Consider the following 20,955-nt stretch of genomic DNA (forward strand, 5'->3'; position numbering starts at 1 on the left):
CCTAATTTTGATAAAAATAGTCCAAATGAGGTTATGAAAACACATTTATAAAGATCACAAAAATTTACAGTCCAAATATACATTATACTAAAAATATAAAAATCAGAAAGATGAAAAAAATTATTATTACACTTGAAAATGCATTAATAAATTGAAAAATATTAAAAAACATGATAAATTTGAAGCCAGAAAAATCACAAAAACATTATTATTGATATTTAAACATTTTAATAAACATTTTTATTCTTGAAATTTCAAAAAACATTTTAATCATTTAATAAACATTTTTTTCTTGAAATTTCAAAAATGTGCTTAAAATCATCTACAACCTCATTCAAGTCATATTTAGCTCGTGGCTGTTCTATGAGGTTAGTCTCCAACTAGAGGAAATTTGTTTTTATTCTTGAAATTTCAAAAATGTGCTTAAAATCATCTACAACCTCATTCAAGAATAGAATAGAATAGAGTAGAATATTCATTTTATTCAACAATAATACAGAAAATTTCCATACAGTTGAATAACGTCAGGAAGATTTACAGTCAAAAACTTTATAAAAGATAATTCACACGGCAAGTTATTATGTAAATCATACATTAAAATTACATTGGCATAAGTAACATTGAAACACACTACATTCCATTTAAAAATTCGTCAATACTATAGTAACTCTTATCAACTAAGAACCTATATAAGTCTGTTTTAAAGGAATGCGTCCTAGGATTTAAATGAGTTGGCAGCCTATTCAATAATTTCACACCAATATAACTGGGCTTTTTCTTATAAAGAGAAAGTCTATGATACTGAACACTGATATTATTTCTATGCCTGGTATTATGATGGTGTACATCTGAATTTGTTGTAAAGCTGTTTATATTTTTTACCACTAACATAATCACTTTATAAATGAAAATACAAGGAACTGTGAGAACTGAAAGATTTCTGAATGCATCTCGGCAAGTGTGGTTAAAGCCTAAACCTGCTAAGTATCTTATTGCCCTTTTCTGCAAAATAAATATTTTATTTATGTTCTGCAAAGTTGTAGCTCCCCAAAGTTCAATGCCATAAGAAATATGTGAATAAATCAATGCAAAATATAGGACTCTTCCCGTGTCTAGGGGTACATAGCGTATGATGTTTCGCAGGGCAAATAAATTAGTACTTATATGGCTGGCAAGTTTTTCAATATGAGCATCCCAAGAAAGGCTTCTGTCAATTACCAGACCTAGAAGATTTGCTTCTTTGACATGTTCTACCTTTGAGTCTCCAATATTAATGACCGGTTCAAAGAAATAATTTTTAAAACCAAATTGCATATATTTACTCAAGTCATATTTAGCTCGTGGCTGTTCTATGAGGTTAGTCTCCAACTAGAGGAAATTTGTTTTTATTCTTGAAATTTCAAAAATGTGCTTAAAATCATCTACAACCTCATTCAAGTCATATTCAGCTCGTGGCTGTTCTATGAGGTGAGTTTCCAACCACAGAAAATCCATTCTTATTCTTAAAGTTTCAAAAATGTGACCTGTAGTTATTTCAATTCAATTGTGAGGAATGATATTCACGTCTAAAGTCGAATTGAAGTCGTTTAAATTCAATATTGTTATGAAAACGTTTAAAGTTTCTTAAGCTGCGTTTACACCAAAGTTATCAACAAAATGTTAATAAATTAATACTTATAGATTCTATTAGATTGAACATAGCTTATCATACACATGATGAACATATGTGTTTGTCAAGTTCCGTTCAATTTAATAGAATCTATGAGGATTAAGTTATTAACATTTTGTTAATCACTTCGGTGTAAACCCAGCTTTAGAAATTTTAAGTGTATACTCTACATTATTTAGAGGTATTCTCAACTAGAAGGTATATAATCCGAAATGAATAATAAGTAACAGACTGGAGGTTGCAGAAATATCAAAGAAAATAGACTACAGTGGTACGGACATAATTCGGTCTTAATTCAATATTGTGATGAAAACGTTGAATGTTTAAAGTGTATACTGTGGATAATTTAGATGTATCTATATAAAAGCGAAATGGCACTCACTCACTGACTGACTTACTCAATCGCAGAACTAAAAATCTACCGGACCAAAAACGTTAAAATTTGGTAGGTATGTTCAGTTGGCCCTTTAGAGGCGCACTAAGAACGGATTTGGAAAAATTTCCAAAGATACGCCCAAAATCTGCGTTTTCCAGCGTTTTTTTAGCGTTTTCTCAGCTTTATCGAGAACAAATGAACAGAAAATGTTCAAATTTAGTGCAGAAGCTCAACTAGGGTGTAATAATGTTGTAGTAGAAGGAATTTGCAATGATGTCAAAGTTAAGCCCATAATTAGCGTTTTTCCAGCGTTTTTTTTTTTTTTTTGCTTTTTTCCAGATTTATCGAGTACAAATGAACAGAAATTGTTCAAATTCACTACAGAAGCTCAGCCAGGGTGTAATAATGTTGTGTTAGAAGGAATTTGCAATAACGTCAAAGATACGGCCGAAATTAGCGTTTTTCCAGCGTTTTTTTTTTTTTTTTGCTTTTTTCCAGATTTATCGAGTACAAATGAACAGAAATTGTTCAAATTCACTACAGAAGCTCAGCCAGGGTGTAATAATGTTGTGTTAGAAGGAATTTGCAATAACGTCAAAGATACGCCCGAAATTAGCGTTTTTCCAGCGTTTTTTTTTTTTTTTTTTGCTTTTTTCCAGATTTATCGAGTACAAATGAACAGAAATTGTTCAAATTCACTACAGAAGCTCAGCCAGGGTGTAATAATGTTGTGGTAGAAGGAATTTGAAATAACGCCAAAGATACACCCAAAATCCGTGTTTTTCCAGCGTTTTTTTTTTTTTTTTGCTTTTTTCCAGATTTATCGAGTACAAATGAACAGAAATTGTTCAAATTCACTACAGAAGCTCAGCCAGGGTGTAATAATGTTGTGTTAGAAGGAATTTGCAATAACGTCAAAGATACGGCCGAAATTAGCGTTTTTCCAGCGTTTTTTTTTTTTTTTGCTTTTTTCCAGATTTATCGAGTACAAATGAACAGAAATTGTTCAAATTCACTACAGAAGCTCAGCCAGGGTGTAATAATGTTGTGTTAGAAGGAATTTGCAATAACGTCAAAGATACGCCCGAAATTAGCGTTTTTCCAGCGTTTTTTTTTTTTTTTTTTGCTTTTTTCCAGATTTATCGAGTACAAATGAACAGAAATTTTTCAAATTCACTACAGAAGCTCAGCCAGGGTGTAATAATGTTGTGGTAGAAGGAATTTGAAATAACGCCAAAGATACACCCAAAATCCGTGTTTTTCCAGCGTTTTTTTTTTTTTTTGCTTTTTTCCAGATTTATCGAGTACAAATGAACAGAAATTGTTCAAATTCACTACAGAAGCTCAGCCAGGGTGTAATAATGTTGTGTTAGAAGGAATTTGCAATAACGTCAAAGATACGCCCGAAATTAGCGTTTTTCCAGCGTTTTTTTTTTTTTTTTTTTTTTTGCTTTTTTCCAGATTTATCGAGTACAAATGAACAGAAATTGTTCAAATTCACTACAGAAGCTCAGCCAGGGTGTAATAATGTTGTGTTTGAAGGAATTTGCAATAACGTCAAAGATACGCCCGAAATTAGCGTTTTTCCAGCGTTTTTTTGCTTTTTTCCAGCTTTATCGAGAACAAATGAACAGAAAATGTTCAAATTTAGTACAGAAGCTCAGCTAGGGTGTAATAATGTTGTAGTAGAAGGAATTTGCAATAATGTCAAAGATACGCCCATAATTAGCGTTTTTCCAGCGATTTTTTTTTTTGCTTTTTTCCAGATTTATCGAGTACAAATGAACAGAAATTGTTCAAATTTAGTACAGAAGCTCAGCCAGGGTGTAATAATGTTGTAGTAAAAGGAATTTGCAATGATGTCAAAGATACGCCCATAATTAGCGTTTTTCCAGCGTTTTTTTTTTGCTTTTTTCCAGATTTATCGAGTACAAATGAACATAAATTGTTCAAATTCAGTACAGAAGCTCAGCTAGGGTGTAATAATGTTGTGGTAGAAGGAATTTGAAATAACGCCAAAGATACACCCAAAATCTGTGTTTTTCCAGCGTTTTTTGCGCTTTCTCAGCTTTATCGAGAACAAATGAACAGAAAATGTTCAAATCTACTACAGAAGCATGCTGAAATGAAAAATGCAGGCGAGCGATGCGAGGGGGCGGAACTCTGGCTAGACGGATTTGGCGAGCGAAGCGAGCCTGACGGCTAGTAAGAAGGATAAGACTTTAGATAATTTGGTTTTATTGTGAGTAAGCCTACTGTAATCAATATTCGAATTATTTAAATTTGTGTATTATTAAATGAATAAATGAATAAATGAATGAATCAAATATCCATTATTTTTTTAATGTTTTATTCCAGGCAATCGTAGCCGGTTGGTTCAATGGATACAGTTTCAGGTGCCAACCAGTTGATTACTCAACATCTCCCAAGGCTATGAGGGTAAGTGGAATTTCATTTTTTTACAACTTCATTCATATTTCAATAAATTTCATTCATATCTTAATTATCTCTTGTACAAATGAAAATAAATTAGAAGTTGCATTTGTTCATTGGAGTTTTCATCAAATTAGAATTTCGTTTAATAATAATTATCTCTTGTAGATGATACAAACATTCTGAAGAAATATATCTCTAGCATCTGTCAGTATACGTATATCTTTGTTCATTATATAGAATCTTTGTTCATTGGAGTATTCATCAAATTGGAATTTCGTTTAATAATAATTATATCTCTTGTAGATAATACAAACATTCCGAAGAAAGATGTCTTTAGCATCTGTCAGTATACATATATCTTTGTTCATTATATAGAATCTTTGTTCATTGGAGTTTTCATCAAATTAGAATTTCGTTTAATAATAATTATCTCTTGTAGATAATACAAACATTCTGAAGAAATTTATCTCTAGCATCTGTCTGTATACGTATATCAATATGGTACCTTGAAAGTAAGCCTATCTAGTATCTAGTATCATAGAGAATATATAGCATACGAAGATATTCCATGGTATAGGGCGTTTATGTTCAAATTCCACTGTTAACTCAAGTTGATTTATACAGCTATGCTTCTAGAATTAAGTTTGTTTTTTCGGTTCTTTTTCAAAATTATCTCTTAAATATATGAATCTTCTCTATTCAAGTGATAATAATGTGAAATATCTGTTCTATTTTTTGTTTTGAAGCATCTAAATTTGAAAATTTACTTTGTGAACATATTATAGTGGTCTGAAAATTTTGCGAAGTGAAGAGCTACAATACTTAACCTATTTCGGACTATGTGTAAACAAATCTAAATTGGGGAGAGGAATAGCACAAGGTTACCTTATTTTTCCTCTCTCTATCATTTATATGATGTATACTTATTATATCAATCAATCAATCAATCAATAAAGAAAGTGATAGTCCTTGTAGTAATTTTTTGTGAAGCTATGTGACGATGGTAGTCTCTCATACTGTGCCGTTCTTACACTCTCACCCCAACAACACAGTAATAATAGACAGTAATCGGCTTAAGTTAACAAAAGATCGGCTTGAAATTTGAAATATAAACGCTCTTTACCATGGGATATCTTCTTATGCTATCTTTTCTGTATGCTATAGTATCATGAATAATAAACTCACTTGGATATTCAAATTAATTATTAAAACTGTCTACAATCAGTAGCAAACCAAAACAGATTTCCATTATTTATACTGGAGGGTTGAGGCCAAATTTTGAAACTGAGATCTTCTAAAATAATTAATCATATTTTTGTGTAGTTGAGAAGTTGATATTGTGGTAATTATTTATATTGAATGAAAAAGACTAAGAAATTTTTAAAAACCACAGATTTATTGATACTTAGAAATTATATTTCTACATTATACAGAAAGTATATTTCTAAGTATCAATAAATCTGTGGTTTTTGACAATTTCTTAGTCTTTTTCATTCAATAATTAATAATACTTTGTGAAAATACTTGAGGACTGAAAATTTTGTAATTTTGTAATCTTGAAGAACTATAAGACTTAACCTATTTCGGACTATCTGTTATCTAAATTTGGGAGAGGAATAGCACAAGGTTACCTTATTTTTCCTCTCCCTAGCATTTTGATAATTTACTCATTGTATAAATGAATAAAGAATAATGAATGAATAAATAATCAGAAATCATTGATAATAAATATTCCAAAATAACTATTAGCTCCTCCATGATTAGTGATGAATAATCATGTACCTATTCCATCACAGGAGTTACATCGTTGTTTGCAAACGAAACTTTCACATCCAAAACAAACTAACTTTACTTAAGCAAGACTTTCACATCCGAACAAACGTCTAGAGCAAATAAATTGTACATTGAGATTCCTCCAAACTTTCATACTTCCTCTTAAAAATAGCATCATCATTTGATAACCCATTCAACCAAATAAAGCTGACAATGTGAAGTGAATCTAAGGCTAGGCACACACCAGTTAGCCAAGACAAGACAAGACATGTTTAGTCACAATACTTCACATAGTTGCTTATGAAGACATGTCTAATTGCAATGACTAATCGGTGTGTGTTGCGTCATAAGCAACTATGTGAAGTTTGTGACTAAACGTGTCTGACCATGTCTTGTCTTGACTAACTGGTATGTGCCTAGCCTTACTATAAAAGAGATTTCGTCATAATCTCTTCAGATAAGTAGCCTAATGCATAGAGAAACAATAGCGTAAGTAGATATCCCATGGTATAGGGTGTTTATGTCGCAACTTTTACTGTTATCTCAAGCTGATAGTCCACGTAGTTCTTTCCTGTGAAGATTTATGACGTTGGTAGTCTCTCATATTTTGGTAGAGAGTTAGTGGGGAGGATATTTTTAATATTCTTTCCGAAGAATGGACATTGATATGTCCAAAGCTCCGCCAATTTATGTAGATGCATAACAATATAATTATTATCTATAGTTATTATATTACAAATTGCTTTTTCATATCATATACAGTTCAATAATTATTTTCCTAGTCTATATCATGTAAATTCATCTATAATTTTGCTGTATTGTAAGCTATTGTATATAAGTATAAGCCAGTATATATTGTAATCTACATAAATAAAGTACTCAATCAATCAATCAATCAATCAATATTGTGCCGTTCATACACTCTTACCCGGTCAAAACAGTAATAATCGACAGTGATCGGCTTGAGATAACAGTAAAATTTGCGACATAAACGCCCTATACCATGGAATATCTACTTACGCTATAATTTCTCTATGCCTAATGTTTGCTTGTTTATTATGTGATGAAGTGTTTTATTGAAGATGCTCAATGATAATAACGTCGGTATATTCATGGAATCAGAATGCAGACTTCAATAGCTTCAACAGGTCGTTATTTCTAATGTTTTTCATTTTATAATTATTATTTAACGAAAATCCCAAATAAATGCTGCAGATTTTCTCCAGATTTCTGTTCTTGCTATTTAATTATATATTAATTAGCATTTGAATAAATGCATTCTCCATTCAATTCCATCTGTTTTTCATTTTATTTATCAATTTTTTTATCTGAGGGTGATACCCACGTAAACTTAAGGCTTGTGCGTAGCTAATGAGGCGGATGATCCTAATTGTTCCTTTTTTTTCAGACGGCAGCTGGATGCTGGTGGTACTTCTTCTCGAAATTCACGGAATTTTTTGATACTGTAAGTACCATACGGTACCTATTTCACTCCATATTCTCAGTTTACAAGAATTTATAATTGAATTGAAAATTAATACTTTTGTAGTGGGAAGGCTGGGTAGCCTACAGGTCGACGTTTCGACCTGTTGTTAGTATGGCCGGTTAAAATTTGGATGGTTAAAATTTAACCGGCTTTTGTGCAACAGGCACTTAATTTCTAATTCAAAGTTTGATTTAATAGTGAGAAAGAATTAATTTACAAAACAATAATATTTCTCATTATTTATTGATAAATATAATATGACATAGGCCTATATCACAGTAATATAATTCAGTTTTTCTTCCATCGCTGACTCTGAACTGAAATGAAAATATTTTATTAGTCATCTTCAGACTGATGAAAAATCCTTAGGCCCGTTGTACAAAAGCCGGTTAAATTTTAACCGTGATTAATTCTGCGAGAACAAATCATAGAAGCCGTCTTTTCAAAAACGCCTTCTCTGATTGGTTCTCGTGGAATAAATCACGGTTAAAATTTAACCGGCTTTTGTGCAACAGGCACTTAATTTCTAATTCAAAGTTTGATTTAATAGTGAAAAAGAATTAATTTACAAAACAATAATATTTCTCATTATTTATTAATCAATATAATATGACATCACAGTAATATAATTCAGTTTTTTTTTCTTCCATTGCTGACTCTGAACTAGACTGAAAATATTTTATTGAATTGACTAGTAGACCTATACTCTCTTCACATTTTGTATTGTGACTAATTGATATTTATAATTCATTTTATTTTGTTTTCAAATTAACCATCCGGGTTTACAATCCAAGTAAACTCATATATATCTCATTGTTAGTATCTATCTCATTAAATTGAGAAGTATTTACTTCATTTCTTGTATACTTTTTGTCAATGCTTTCAACTTATTTGAAGTTTTCTCCAGATTTGCTTTGCTTTTTTAAATTTTCTTTGTATTCTTCTGTTCTTGTATCATTGTTAGTAGCTATTTCATTACATTGAAAATTATTTACTTCATTTCTTGTATAATTTTTGTCAATGTTTTTAACCGATTCAAAGTTTTCTCCAGATTTCCTTTGCTTTTTTCAAATTTTCTTTGTATTCTTCTGTTCTTGTATCATTGTTAGTACCTATTTCATTACATTGAGAAGTACATAATATTTACGTACTCCATTTCTTGTATAATTTTTGTCAATTTTTAATTTATTTCAAGTTTTCTCCATATTTCCTTTACTTTTTTCAAATTTTCTTTGTATTCTTCTGTACTTGTATCATTTTAAGTAGCTATTTCATTATATTGAGAAGTATTTACTCCATTTCTTGTATATTTTTTGTAAATGTTTTCAACTCATCATTTGAAGTTTTTCCAGATTTCCTGTGATTTTTATCACATTTTCTTTGTATTCTTTTGTTCTTTTATCATTTTTAGTAGCTTTTTCATTACATTGAGAAGTATCCACTCCATTTCTTGTATCATTTTTGTAAATGTTTTCAACCCATTTGAAGTTTTTTCCAGATTTCCTTTGATTTTTTTTGTATTTTCTTTAGATTTTCTTTGCGATGAGGAAAAAGTAAATGTAAATGTTTTCAACCCATTTAAAGTTTTTCCAGATTTCCTTTGATTTTTTCACATTTTTTTGTATTTTCTTTAGATTTTCTTTGTGATGAGGAAAAAGTAAATGTAAATGTTTTCAACCCTTTTGAAGTTTTTCCAGATTTCCTTTAATTTTTTCACATTAGTTTGTATTTTCTTTAGATTTTCTTTGTGATGAGGAAAAAGAACGAGCAGGTGTCTAGGCTGCACGTCATCCATCACGGTATCATGCCCCTCAGCACATGGTTCGGAGTCAAGTTTACTCCAGGTTTGTAAAAAAAAACGAATTCTATTTATTATCGACCATTTAAAATGTTCATTACTGTACATCATAATGTTTATCTTCATCCTTGGTAAATCATAATCGTTATGCGAAATTTCAAGATAATCAGTTGAATACCTATAGTGAGGTTCACGTTATAATGACAGAATTTGATTAACTTTGGTGTTGCTGTCCTAATCTATCATTCGACAAAGTAGGTTGCACTATCCGTTTCTAGCACCGCAAGGCTGCCAAATCTGTTTTTGATGATGTAGAAATATAATTAATTGAGGCAGAGAATCGACAACGCTGTTCTCCTATCTTTATCCACTGCCATTATAACGTGGACCTCATTATATAGTTCAGACTTGAGGATGCGTCATTCGTGTATTTCCTATCCCGTAAATGTTTGAGAAGATTCTTTCCTTCATTATACTAGTAGTTCTGTGAACAGTAGACCTCACGCTGTATTCTCATCCACAAGTACCTGATTGAAACTATGGACCTTATGGAAATACAGCAATAGACTGGCTTCTCCACACATCTGTGTAATCACTTGTCAGCTGTTTTATGATGAATAATTCTATAGTCTGATTTTTCAACAGAAATGCCAAACCGTCGACTTGAATCTTAGACCTCACTTCGTTCGGTCAATTAATTGAGGCAGAGAATCGACAACGCTGTTCTCCTATCTTATCCACTGCCATTATAACGTGGACCTCATTATATAGTTCAGACTTGAGGATGCGTCATTCGTGTATTTCCTATCCCGTAAATGTTTGAGAAGATTCTTTCCTTCATTATACTAGTAGTTCTGTGAACAGTAGACCTCACGCTGTATTCTCATCCACAAGTACCTGATTGAAACTATGGACCTTATGGAAATACAGCAATAGACTGGCTTCTCCACACATCTGTGTAATCACTTGTCAGCTGTTTTATGATGAATAATTCTATAGTCTGATTTTTCAACAGAAATGCCAAACCGTCGACTTGAATCTTAGACCTCACTTCGTTCGGTCAATTAATTGAGGCAGAGAATCGACAACGCTGTTCTCCTATCTTTATCCACTGCCATTATAAGCTGGACCTCACTATAGTTCAGACTTGAGGATGCGTCATTCGTGTATTTCCTATCCCGTAAATGTTTGAGAAGATTCTTTCCTTCATTATACTAGTAGTTCTGTGAACAGTAGACCTCACCCAGTATTCTCATCCACAAGTACCTGATTGAAACTATAGACCTTATGGAAATACAGCAATGGACTGACTTCTCCACACATCTGTGTAATCACTCTTGTCAGCTGATTTATGATGAATAAATTCCATAGTCTGATTTTTACTCTAATATTGGCGTATGAAGGAGGCTCCTTTTTCCTTTTTTCCTTTTATATTATCCTTGAGATGCGAAATTTCCAAAAAAAATTTGTATATACGTCGATGCGCAATTAAAAAAGGAACATACCTGTCAAATTTCATGAAAATCTATTACCGCGTTTCGCCGTAAATGCGCAACATAAAAACATATAAACATTTAAACGTTAACAGAAATGCCAAACCGTCGACTTGAATCTTAGACCTCACTTCGCTCGGTCAATTAATTGAGGCAGAGAATCGACATCGCTGTTCTCCTATCTTTATCCACTGCCATTTTTTTAACATCTTTATTGCCCATAAAAACAAAATACAAAATAAAAAGCTTACAAAAGAAATATTCTAGATTATAATAATATTATGCTATTTTACAAATAAATTAAAATTACATGGCACCACCCAGCAAGGGCAAAACCCTGACCGCTGAGTGAGAGTATCAGCTGTTTAGACAATATAAAAATTTATTTACTAATAATTAAAGCTACAAAAAATCGAAGTTAACAATAAATTACTAGTAATTATAATATTTGACTGATGTCGAAGAAAAATTTTTGTATCACCCACTTATTTATCTGTTCCATCCTCTGTCCACCCCTATTAGAAAGATATTCTGACAATGCATTTGGCATGATATTTATTATTTTTGAGCTAAGATACCCCAATTGTCTTCGCACTATTGTCAAATCTGAATAGTTAATATTATAAATTAATGTTATGAGATGTAACTCTCAGGTTATACATAGAAACGTTATTATCCACTGTAAATTCCTCCTTCCTCATCCATGCATAATAGAGAAGTTTCTTTATATAAATTTGACGTACTGTCATCACTTTAAATTCGGCAAATGTTTCACTACTAGAAAAAGCCCTTGCCTAATTAAGAATGCTTTTATTATCATTTTTGAAATGTAAAAATTTTATTCATGAAAACATCATACGCTCCTCCCCATACCACTAACCCATATTGCAGCACCGATTGAACATAGGCAAAGTAAAGGACCCTAAGTAATTTAATGTCTTATATTTTACGGATTTTTACCTGGACCTCACTATAGTTCAGATTGAGGATGCGTCATTCGTGTATTTCCTATCCCCTACATGTTTGAGAAGATTCTTTCCTTCATTATATTGTAGATTGAATTATTGTTATTTTTTATTTTGTGTATGTTTTTAGGTGGCCACAGTACATTCTTCGGTATGTTGAACACTTTTGTGCACATTGTGATGTACTCCTACTACCTTCTGGCAGCACTTGGTCCCCACATGCAGCCGTACCTGTGGTGGAAGAAATACCTTACCACCATGCAAATGGTATGTCAGCTTCCATTTCCACATTTTATTCTGTCACTCATCCATTCACAATAAAATTACAAAATTCTATACAAATTTCGTTATGTAGATTTTTTTTGTTATATAATTTATTTTGTTCTTATTTTATTTTACTCTTGTTTTATTCTCAGCTTCACGTTTATTTTAAATCTAATTTTTTGAATGAAGAATGTTGTAATGTTTCAAGGAGACATATAAGGGTTTAACCTGTTGTCTCCATGTATGTATTTATGTAAATAAATAAAGTAAGGCTCAACTCACAGTTACGCGGGTCGAGAAGAGACTCGACTCTAGTCGAAATCATGTGTTTCCAAATGGTGACACTCAGACCAGTCGATTCTAGTCTCCGCGACGTCACCATTTGAAAACACATGCTCTCCACTAGAGTCGAGTCTCTTCTCGACCTGAGTCGCATAAGTGTGAGTTGAGCCTTAGGCGAAGTCCCATCTATCAGTTTCACAATAAAAGTTATCAAGTACTATTTTTATTTTATTAAAACACAACTAGCTTCAACTCTTAAGAGCCATTTTCAAGCGTACTTTACAATGGCTTTTGAAGAGGTGGAACCAGTTGTGTTTTGATGAAATAAATACTTGATTATTCTAAGGCTCAACCAACACTCACGCGACTCAGGTCGAGAAGAGACTCGACTCTAGTGGAGAGCATGTGTTTCCAAATGGTGACAGTCGCGGAGACAAGAATCGACTGGACTGAGTGTCACCATTTGGAAACACATGCTCTCCACTAGAGTCGAGTCTCTTGTCAGCTGATTTATGATGAATAAATTCCATAGTCTGATTTTTACTCTAATATTGGCGTATGAAGGAGGCTCCTTTTTCCTTTTTTCCTTTTATATTATCCTTGAGATGCGAAATTTCCAAAAAAAATTTGTATATACGTCGATGCGCAATTAAAAAAGGAACATACCTGTCAAATTTCATGAAAATCTATTACCGCGTTTCGCCGTAAATGCGCAACATAAAAACATATAAACATTTAAACGTTAACAGAAATGCCAAACCGTCGACTTGAATCTTAGACCTCACTTCGCTCGGTCAATTAATTGAGGCAGAGAATCGACATCGCTGTTCTCCTATCTTTATCCACTGCCATTTTTTTAACATCTTTATTGCCCATAAAAACAAAATACAAAATAAAAAGCTTACAAAAGAAATATTCTAGATTATAATAATATTATGCTATTTTACAAATAAATTAAAATTACATGGCACCACCCAGCAAGGGCAAAACCCTGACCGCTGAGTGAGAGTATCAGCTGTTTAGACAATATAAAAATTTATTTACTAATAATTAAAGCTACAAAAAATCGAAGTTAACAATAAATTACTAGTAATTATAATATTTGACTGATGTCGAAGAAAAATTTTTGTATCACCCACTTATTTATCTGTTCCATCCTCTGTCCACCCCTATTAGAAAGATATTCTGACAATGCATTTGGCATGATATTTATTATTTTTGAGCTAAGATACCCCAATTGTCTTCGCACTATTGTCAAATCTGAATAGTTAATATTATAAATTAATGTTATGAGATGTAACTCTCAGGTTATACATAGAAACGTTATTATCCACTGTAAATTCCTCCTTCCTCATCCATGCATAATAGAGAAGTTTCTTTATATAAATTTGACGTACTGTCATCACTTTAAATTCGGCAAATGTTTCACTACTAGAAAAAGCCCTTGCCTAATTAAGAATTGCTTTTATTATCATTTTTTGAAATGTAAAAATTTTATTCATGAAAACATCATACGCTCCTCCCCATACCACTAACCCATATTGCAGCACCGATTGAACATAGGCAAAGTAAAGGACCCTAAGTAATTTAATGTCTTATATTTTACGGATTTTTACCTGGACCTCACTATAGTTCAGATTGAGGATGCGTCATTCGTGTATTTCCTATCCCCTACATGTTTGAGAAGATTCTTTCCTTCATTATATTGTAGATTGAATTATTGTTATTTTTTATTTTGTGTATGTTTTTAGGTGGCCACAGTACATTCTTCGGTATGTTGAACACTTTTGTGCACATTGTGATGTACTCCTACTACCTTCTGGCAGCACTTGGTCCCCACATGCAGCCGTACCTGTGGTGGAAGAAATACCTTACCACCATGCAAATGGTATGTCAGCTTCCATTTTCCACATTTTATTCTGTCACTCATCCATTCACAATAAAATTACAAAATTCTATACAAATTTCGTTATGTAGATTTTTTTTGTTATATAATTTATTTTGTTCTTATTTTATTTTACTCTTGTTTTATTCTCAGCTTCACGTTTATTTTAAATCTAATTTTTGAATGAAGAATGTTGTAATGTTTCAAGGAGACATATAAGGGTTTAACCTGTTGTCTCCATGTATGTATTTATGTAAATAAATAAAGTAAGGCTCAACTCACAGTTACGCGGGTCGAGAAGAGACTCGACTCTAGTCGAAATCATGTGTTTCCAAATGGTGACACTCAGACCAGTCGATTCTAGTCTCCGCGACGTCACCATTTGGAAACACATGCTCTCCACTAGAGTCGAGTCTCTTCTCCACCTGAGTCGCGTGAGTGTGAGTTGAGCCATAGAATAATCAAGTATTTATTTCATCAAAACACAACTGGTTTCACCTCTTCAAAGGTACACTTCTTCCAAATTTCGTGGAAATCGTTAGAGCCGTTTCGAGATCCGTTGAACATAAATAACCAGATATAAACAGATATACAGAAATTGCTCGCTTAATATAATAGGATATGCTACAATCAATTTCAGTCCTGAAGTTATGGAATTAATTTAGAAATACAAAATAAATTTAGTGTTCAAGAGGTGAATGCCCGAACAACTCCAAAATCGGTTCCCTTTTACAAATTGTGTTTTCTTCTATCTCTTTATTATCACGAGTAGTAAGCTGCAATCAATTTCAGTCTCAAATTTTGTAGGCTTTATTAATTTAGAGAAACAAAATCTATTACATCATCAAACTCTGTTGTCTTTTGCAAATTTTGTTTTCTTCTATCTCTTTATTATCACAAGTAGTAAGCTACAATCATAAATAACCAGATAACCAGGTATGAAAATAACCAGATATACAGAAATTGCTCGCTTAATATAATAGGATTAGTTAATTATGATATGTTCTGTGTTGTTTAGATCCAGCTTATTTTAGTAATGTTATACGCATTCCAGATCCAGTAGGCCTATTCACAATCTTCCTCTCCATTTATACATTTTTTTAATTATTTGTTGCCTATTATTAGTCAATAATTATGTGTCATTTTTAGATAGGCCAACAGTTTGTGTTAGTAATGATACACGCATTCCATTTTCACAATGTGAATTTCACAATTATTCACAAATATTTTTTCTCGCAATTTATATAATTTTTTGTATGATTTGTCATGTATTATTAGTCAATAATTATGTGTTTTGTGTTTGTTTGTAGATCCAGTTTGTGTTGGTGATGGTGCACGCCTTCCAGTTGCTCTTCATCGACTGTGATTACCCCAAGGCGTTCGTCTGGTGGATCGGACTCCACGCAATCATGTTCTACTTCCTCTTCGCCGACTTCTACAATCAGACCTACAAGAAGACCAAGGTCAGCTGAAAATCAAAAACTTCAATAAAATTTACCAGGCTAAACCATAGAGAAAAGATAACATAAGAAGATAACATAAGAGGATATCCCATGGTATAGGTCGTTTATGTTCCGAATCTCAAGCCGATTTTGTGAAGAAGATTAGATAAAGATAACATATAAGAAGATATCCCATGGTGTAGGTCGTTTATGTTCCAAATCTCAAGCCGATTTTGGTCAACTCAAGCCGATCACTGTCTATTATTACTGTTTTGTTGGGGTGAACGGCACAGTATTGATTGATTGATTGATTGAGTACTTTATTTATGTAGATTACAATATATACTGTCTTATACACTTATATACAATAGCTTACAATACAGCAAAATTATAGATGAATTTACATGATATATACTAAGAAAATAATTTTTGAACTGTATATAATATGAAAAAGCAATTTGTAATATAATAACTATAGATAATAATTATATTGTTATGCATCTACATAGATTGGCGGAGCTTTGGACATATCAATGTCCATTCTCCGGAAAGAATATTAAAAATATCCTCCCCACTAACTCTCTACCTAAAAAAAAAGTATAAGAGACGACCAGCGTCACATAGCTTCACGAAAAATAACTACTAGAATATTAAGGCTGTGCAAAGGCTAAAAATAAACTTTTTACTCGTGATATTTTTCAAAGTTTTTTGAATTGTATTCATCAAGCTATCAAAATGAAAAAGTTTTCTCAGGAATTTTTTTCCGATCATCACTTTTTGAGATATGAGCGACTGAAGTTTGAATTTTTGGGACAGAGCATTTCAAATTCGGTAAGAGATAAATCCATGAGATTCATAGAATGAATTCTTCATGGTATTGTTGATCTAGTAAAACAAAAATTTTCTGAAAATATCAATTTTTATGATAGTTATTCAATTTACTAAAAATAACCAAAAATAACTTTTAGTTGAGTTATTTTTGGTAAAGTGAATAACTTTCCAAAAATTGATATTTTCAGAAAATTTTTGTTCTACTAGATCAACAATACCATGAAGAATCCATTCTTTTAATCTCATGGATTTAAAACGTACCGAATTTGAAATGTTCTGTCCCGAAAATTCAAACTTCAGTCGCTCATATCTCAAAAAGTATTGATCGGAAAAAAAATCCTGAGAAAACTTTTTCATTTTGATAGCTTGATGATATACAAATCGAAAAACTTCGAAAAATATCACGAATAGAAAGTTTATTTTTAGCCTCTGTACAGCCTTAAGATGAACATAAGGCCATAGAGAAAAAATAGCAAAAGAAGATATCCCATGGTATAGGTCGTTTATGTTCCAAATTTCAAGCCGATTACTGTCTATTATTACTGTTTTGTTGGGAGTGTAAGAGTGTAAGAACGGCACAGTATGAGAGACTACCATCGTCACATAGCTTCACCATAAAACAACTACTAGGACTATCGGCTTGAGTTAACAGTGAAATTTGCACATAAAATCCCTATAACATAATATATATCTTCTTATGCTATCTTTTCTTGGTATCATCATAAATAATACAGTATCAACACAATATTATGATAAGTATCATTGAAATATGGTACAGTATCAACACAATATGATACAGTATCAACATTATAGGATACCGTATCAACACAATATGATACAGTATCAACATAATATGATACCGTATCAACACAATACGATACAGTATCTTGTCAACTTGATACACAACACCATAATTTGATACAAATCTTATGCTGTCTTTACTCTATGGTGAAACTGTCTTAATTGAGGTTGATTTAAGACGATAATATAGTATTTATCTTCATTTATTATTCAAAGAAACTCGGTTCATGTTTAACCGATCAGATGGAAATTACTGAGATATTAAATTTAATGTTAATGAATTAATAATAAATTATTATTAAACACAGTTCCAAATTAGATGCTGTAAATCACCCCAAAGACTTCTGTCTTCTAATAAATGAAGTATTTATTAGAAATATAGGCCTACAGAGAGGCTCTAAAGTAGGAATAGACTGAAACAGATTTCTTAAAAATCATGGTAAAATATGAATTTACCTTTTACAATGACAATTTCAACAATTTCATTGGGGATCATATTCTTATTGGAAAATAACTTTCAGTTAGAAAGCTGAAGAAACATTAAGCTGTTCCCAGCATAATTCTCACCAACTCTGTACATACATTATTGATTGTCTGATTGAGCCATTTCTTTTGCTTTCACTGTGATATCTTGCAACTTGTTAATTCTCACGTTGAAATTTATGCAATAACTCACAGAGAAAAATATATTCTTTATTACTCCGTACCCATACGTTCAAGGCAATTTTCCTACATTTTGATACTGTAGAAGGAATTATACTACTGCTGTTTAAAAAAAGTATTAAATCAGTATGAGATTCTAAGGATTCGTGTAGATAGACCCGCATTTTTATTATTCATCTGATCCTTGGGGGGGGGGCCTAGACCCCCCCTGCCCCCCAAAATGGCGCCTCTGCAGCTTAACCAATAAATCATCCATTTCTATATGACTATAAACTATTTTATAATCTAACAAACGACTTTTTTGGTTCAGGTGGTAGCCGGACCTTCGAAAAAGGACGATGACGCTCTGACAAACGGCTCAGCCAATGGCAAGGCGTCTCACGCCTACCAACAGCCCGAGAAATCCATGGAGGCCAGCTACACCGCTCACGATAGTCTTAAAAACAGGGCGGCCTACGTCAACAACCAGAAATAATACAGCAACCTACAAACACCCCAAGTAGCTTCAAATTTAGAGTGAACAAACGATAAAGTATGCTCTATCTTTGTTTAAATTTAGAGTGAACAAACGATAAAGTATGCTCTATCTTTGTTCAAATTTTAAGTATAAACAAACTATAAAGTATGCTCTATCTTTGTTCAAATTTTAAGTATAAACAAACTATAAAGTATGCTCTATCTTTGTTTAAATTAAAGCTGGTTTTACACCAAAGTTATAAACAAAAATGTTAATTAATGTTGATAACATAATTCTTATAGATTCTATTAGATTGAACGGAACTTGACAAACATATATGTTCATCATGTGTATGATAAGTTATGTTCAATCTAATAGAATCTATAAGGATTAAGTTATTAACATTTTGTTATTAACTTTGGTGTAAACGCAGCTTTAGAGTAATAAACGATAAAGCATGCTCTATCTTTGTTGAAATTTAGAGTGAACAAACGATAAAGCATGATCTATCTTTGTTCAAATTTAGAGCAAATAAACGATAAAGTATGCTCTATCTTTGTTTAAATTTAGAGTAAGCAAACGATAAAGTATGCTCTATCTTTGTTTAGATTTAGAGTAAACAAACGATAAAGTATGCTCTATCTTTGTTTAAATTATGTGGATTGTGTGAGGTAGTTGTTCGGATTATACCTTATATTTTCTTTTTCATCAATTACCCTCACTTGTGGGATCGATGACGTCATATCACAATAAAGTAGGGTTTACATTAGTCAAGTGTATTTTTAGGTTGTACAAGTTTTTTTTTCAACGTTTGAGTCAAATGGGCGATTTTGAAAGCTTGAAGTCAAGTTTACTTGAAATCAAGTGTTCATAATATCCTGAGTAAATAATTATAAAAGTAAAAAATCTATAAACTATCTCATCTAACTTTTCTTGCATCATACTTTTATTCTTTGTTGTTTTTATACATATCTTACTTTGAAAATGTCCAAGTCTTACAATCTACAGGTTTTTGCAAATTCCCATCAAATTTCCATCTAGCTGTTTACCCTGTTGTCAATATTTGCAGTAGCAGAAGTCTTCGGGGTGAATTACAGCCTTTAATTTGGATTTTCGTTTAATAATAGTGACAATCTAATTATCAAATTCAATTCAATTATTAATTGCATACTAGTTTCAATTTTTGATTGGAAATCTTAGAACTGACACACGACTGTCTTACTCTGTAAGATATTATTATTAATAATAATTTGATTAAAACCCATGTATTAAAGAAAGGTACTAATATTTGTACCATATATTTTTATAGAGATAAATAAACTGATAAAGAATTGCAGTCCATTTGTACTTTTCAGTACAAATGTACTGAATATGGCCTCTACATTTTAATATGTATTTGTCCTAATATTTGTTTGAAACAAAATATTTCAATTTAAAACGATGTATTCTCGTATATGATGAATTTATTTAGATGTGGCTACAAAATCATTCTCACCAGAAAACGCATGAATTTGTAAACTATACTATAGTTTAATCTAAATTCAAAATTTATAGTTTTTCATGTTTATTTTGTACTAAAATTTTATAAAAATTGTACAAGTGAAATTCTAACCTTATCTTGGACTTTGTCACCTATAAATTTGGAAGAAAAATAGCACAAGGACTATCTTATTATTTTATCTTCCAATGTTATTACATGAGTGTCATTTGCATTGTAAATAAATAAATAAATAAATAAATAAATAAATAGTATAAATACCGTACTACACAGTAATCTAAAATATAAATCTGAACGACTATCTCAGGGTTTGTAGTAAAACTGTGAGATTTCAAAATAGGCTGCAGAAACGCACTTATTTATACATATCTACTTTGAAAATGTCCAAGTCTTACAATCTACAGGTTTTTGCAAATTCCCATCAAATTTCCATCTAGCTGTTTACCCTGTTGTCAATATTTGCAGTAGCAGAAGTCTTCGGGGTGAATTACAGCCTTTAATTTGGATTTTCGTTTAATAATAGTGACAATCTAATTATCAAATTCAATTCAATTATTAATTGCATACTAGTTTCAATTTTTGATTGGAAATCTTAGAACTGACACACGACTGTCTTACTCTGTAAGATATTATTATTAATAATAATTTGATTAAAACCCATGTATTAAAGAAAGGTACTAATATTAGTACCATATATTTTTTATACAGATAAATAAACTGATAAAAAATGGCAGTCCATTTGTACTTTTCAGTAGGCTACAAATGTACCTACTGAATGTGGCCTCTACATTTTAATATGTATCTGTCCTAGTATTTGTTTAAAACAAAATATTTCA

At 31.7% G+C, this 20,955-nt stretch overlaps 1 protein-coding gene across 1 annotated transcript in view; it reads left to right on the forward strand.

Moving 5' to 3' along the window:
* The window catches only part of LOC111058755 (elongation of very long chain fatty acids protein AAEL008004-like), an 82,950-nt gene extending 62,671 nt beyond the window's left edge, over positions 1 to 20,279 (forward strand). Inside the window, exons 5-11 of the mRNA XM_039439585.1 lie at positions 4,404 to 4,484; positions 7,663 to 7,719; positions 9,479 to 9,584; positions 12,127 to 12,263; positions 15,738 to 15,890; positions 18,475 to 18,673; positions 18,718 to 20,279. Coding sequence (XP_039295519.1) covers positions 4,404 to 4,484; positions 7,663 to 7,719; positions 9,479 to 9,584; positions 12,127 to 12,263; positions 15,738 to 15,890; positions 18,475 to 18,639 — 699 coding nt within the window. The 3' untranslated portion in view covers positions 18,640 to 18,673; positions 18,718 to 20,279. The remainder of the gene's footprint in view (positions 1 to 4,403; positions 4,485 to 7,662; positions 7,720 to 9,478; positions 9,585 to 12,126; positions 12,264 to 15,737; positions 15,891 to 18,474; positions 18,674 to 18,717) is intronic.
* The last annotated feature ends 676 nt before the right edge of the window (positions 20,280 to 20,955 follow it).

The sequence above is a fragment of the Nilaparvata lugens genome, chromosome 13 (assembly GCF_014356525.2).
Source record: "Nilaparvata lugens isolate BPH chromosome 13, ASM1435652v1, whole genome shotgun sequence".
Lineage (NCBI taxonomy): Eukaryota > Metazoa > Arthropoda > Insecta > Hemiptera > Delphacidae > Nilaparvata > Nilaparvata lugens.